The sequence below is a fragment of the Sinocyclocheilus anshuiensis genome, unplaced genomic scaffold (genome assembly GCF_001515605.1).
Source record: "Sinocyclocheilus anshuiensis isolate Anshui unplaced genomic scaffold, SAMN03320099.WGS_v1.1 scaffold1096, whole genome shotgun sequence".
Taxonomy (NCBI): domain Eukaryota; kingdom Metazoa; phylum Chordata; class Actinopteri; order Cypriniformes; family Cyprinidae; genus Sinocyclocheilus; species Sinocyclocheilus anshuiensis.
The window spans coordinates 326,545-329,796 of record NW_015548251.1 but is presented as its reverse complement, the minus strand read 5'-3'; the positions used below and the strand labels follow the sequence as shown (position 1 = coordinate 329,796).

The 3,252-nt window shown below is 36.2% G+C and overlaps 1 protein-coding gene across 3 annotated transcripts in view; it reads left to right on the top strand.

Annotated features, from left to right (window-relative positions):
- Nucleotides 1–3,252, top strand: part of LOC107655318 (arf-GAP with SH3 domain, ANK repeat and PH domain-containing protein 2-like) — a 77,712-nt gene that overhangs the window by 61,391 nt on the left and 13,069 nt on the right. For all 3 annotated transcript variants that reach the window (XM_016442777.1, XM_016442779.1, XM_016442776.1), the window contains 3 exons: nt 317–404; nt 1,873–1,921; nt 2,566–2,732. In XM_016442777.1, the coding sequence (XP_016298263.1) occupies nt 317–404; nt 1,873–1,921; nt 2,566–2,732 (304 nt within the window). The remainder of the gene's footprint in view (nt 1–316; nt 405–1,872; nt 1,922–2,565; nt 2,733–3,252) is intronic.

Genomic DNA, 3,252 nt, shown 5'->3' with positions numbered 1-3,252 from the left:
TAGGGCCATTAGGGTTTTTTTTTTTTTTTTTTTTTGAGACATGATTTTCATTTAATTATTCTTGTTAGATTTTCATTACTATAAAAGTGTATTTTTCTGTATTAAAATAAATGCGGTGATATAATGATTAAAAAAATTAAGTCAGTAAACTCAAAAGCAGAAAGAAAAATGGCCTATACATATTCTTGATAGGTTTTGTGGGTTTTATTTCTAAGTTTTAACATTAAATCACTGTATTAGGATTGTGTGTTGAGATGAGAGTAACCGTTATATTATCTCTCTTCCTCCTCTTCTATCCTCTCTCTCTGTGTCTCAGGCTAACAGACCTCCTGCCAAACTCAATCTTCTCACCTGTCAGGTGAAGCACAACCCAGAGGAGAAGAAAAGTTTTGACCTCATCTCCCGTACGGTTACACCCCTCGCCGTTACTTCACACACACATTTATAAATCTGATACGGGAGCTCTGTAAAACTTAATTAAAGCCTGGCTGCTAAAGACGTAACTGAGAACATTGAGAGCAAAAATGTTAGAGGAGCAGTACAGAAAAAAATTAGGAGAATGAAATTGAGCTGAGTTGTTTTGAGGTTGATCTGAGCTCCTAATCAACCAATTGAAAGTCTATTTTTGATCTTTTAAATGATCTGATAAAAATAATTAAAACTGTATATAGTGTAGGGCCTTGCAGTTCTGTAGCTTGTAGAAGAGTGTAACAAAGTGGTGGTGGTGTTGTTGCTGAGGAAACACTGGCCCTGGCTTAGGGATTTTCTCCCATGGTCCTGTGCTTCCTTTAACATCTCATCTAACCACAGGAAACTAATGGCAGAGAGAAAAAAAAGTTCAGTTTTATGTGTCCCTCCATGAGTGGGAGTATTTGAGCTTATCTTGGCTTCTTATGTTTTTTCCAGTCTTCCTCATTCCGAATAGATTGCCACAGTGTCACTCTTGTGAGGGAAACGCAAGTGTTCCCCTCGGTTAACCAGCACAACTTTATTCATCAGACTATCAATGGTGTTATTGTTAACTCAACTGAAACCATTATTAGCGTTTTCATAAACTGAAATAAAGCTGAAATTAAATAAAATATAAATATTAGATGAAAAACTTAAACTTAGATGTAAAATATTTACAAAAAATTAATTAAAACTAAAAATAAATATTTTTAAAATATAATAATGACAAAAAAATATTAAAAATATCTATAAATGTAATTTCAAATACTAGTAAATGCTATAATAGTATGTAATAATAATAAAATAACGAATTATTTTGCCTATAAGATTTTGTGGTTATTTCCATAAGACAAATTATGAATAAATATAAAAGCAAGGTAAGTTGGATCAAAGTTGCCAGGACGACTGAAAAGGCCTGTGACAACATTTATTACGAAGCACTGTCTATATGTAGTGCGTCAGGTAATATAGGAAAGATAAAGATGCCACAATTTTGAGACAAAAATATAATATTTTTTATCCATATCTGTTTTTTGGAACAAATTGTTACTCAAGGCTAGAAAACACTACACAAGTTTTGTTTTGATCTGCAGTCTGGACAAGTCAACACTAGTTGCTAAAAGTCATAGCCAGTCTGCAGATTTCACTGAAAGTACATCAGTGTATGATGGGCACCGATTCCGACTTGAAAGTCTGTTAGTGTGTGATCCTCATTTGTTTGGTTTATGATACCCAGTCTACTAGTGTGTGATGCCTAGTGTTTTCAGAGTTCAAAGTTGTGGAGTGTATTCCAGCCTTCAGTTGTCCTCAAAAATATAGGGCTCTGAACAGATCTTTTATTGTCAAACGTTTACTTGTTTTCTCCAAGATCTATTTGTGCTTTCATCTAACACGGTCTTTCTGTTCTTCTATCACTCTTAGATGACAGAACGTATCATTTCCAGGCAGAGGATGAGCCAGAGTGTCAAATGTAAGCGTGTGTCCGTTCCGTTTTCAAAGGAAACCTGTCATAGGGACATTCCCTGCAGTTTTAGGGAATAACTAACTGAAAGGAACAACAAAATACTGCAGCTCTTCCAGTAACTAGCTGTTTTTCCCTAACAAGTAAGACAACCGAGAGCAGCTGGACAGTAATCAAACTAGACTTGGAAAATCTGATTCAGTTAATCTGGTTCAAAAAATTATTCACTGATTTGAATAATCATTTGTTTGTTTTCCTTGAACTCCTTTCTAAGCATTTCACTTCTTTCTTTTTTTTGTATTAAAATAAATGTCTATTATTATTTTGATGTTGTTTAGTAAAAAATCTGTAGTTATGTATTGAGTTTGAAACGGTCCCCCTATTTAATTTCCTGGTTGTTTTTGTGCCAGATGAATACTTTAACTGGATGATTGTGGATAATCAGTAATCACTGATAAAAATGGTTCCCTCTTAAATAACTTTAACATAGTTAGCTACTTTTTGCAAGTTTCTTATAGTGTAGTGAACTGCTGTTTTGAGACTGTAGAACTACTTCAAATTGAGTAGCTACAGTTTCTTCCTCAGCCTTGATTAGAATAGAATCCCTGCTCTCTATTTCTTATTCCTCATGATCTCTCTGCGTCTCTTCTCAGATGGATCTCAGTGCTGCAGAACAGTAAGCAGGAGGCGCTCAACAACGCGTTTAAGGGTGACCAGCATGTTGGTGAGAACAATATCGTGCAGGAGCTGACCAAGGCCATCCTGGGTGAGGTCAAGCGGATGGCGGGGAACGACGTCTGCTGTGACTGCGGAGCTCCCGGTGAGTGACCTGGAAGAAAGAAAGAGGGAGGGGGGCTGTTTTGAATCTGTTCACAGGAAGAACAATGTGGAAGTTGGTAGTAAAGGAACTTGGTTAAAAGGATTGGATTTGCATAGGCTGCTCTCTTTGGACCTGTCAGATACTTGTTGTGTGACAAGACAAGACCCAGCATGCCAAAACAACAACAAAAAAAAACAACTGACATTATTATTATTATTATTATTATTAAAGGGGTCATATGATGCGATTTCAATTTTTCCTTTCTCTTTGGAGTGTTACAAGCTCTTGGTGCATAAAGAAGATCAGTAAAGTTGCAAAGACTAAAGTCTCAAATCCAAAGAGATATTCTTTATAAAAGTTAAGAGTCAACCACGCCTACCTAAAACGGCTCGTTCTAACACACCCCCACATGTCTATGTCACGATGTGGGAAGATTTGCATAATGTTCACGCAAAGAAAGAAGGCGTAACTTTTATTATCGCTGTAGTATTGTTGTTGCCGCCGCCATGTCGTGAAGGTG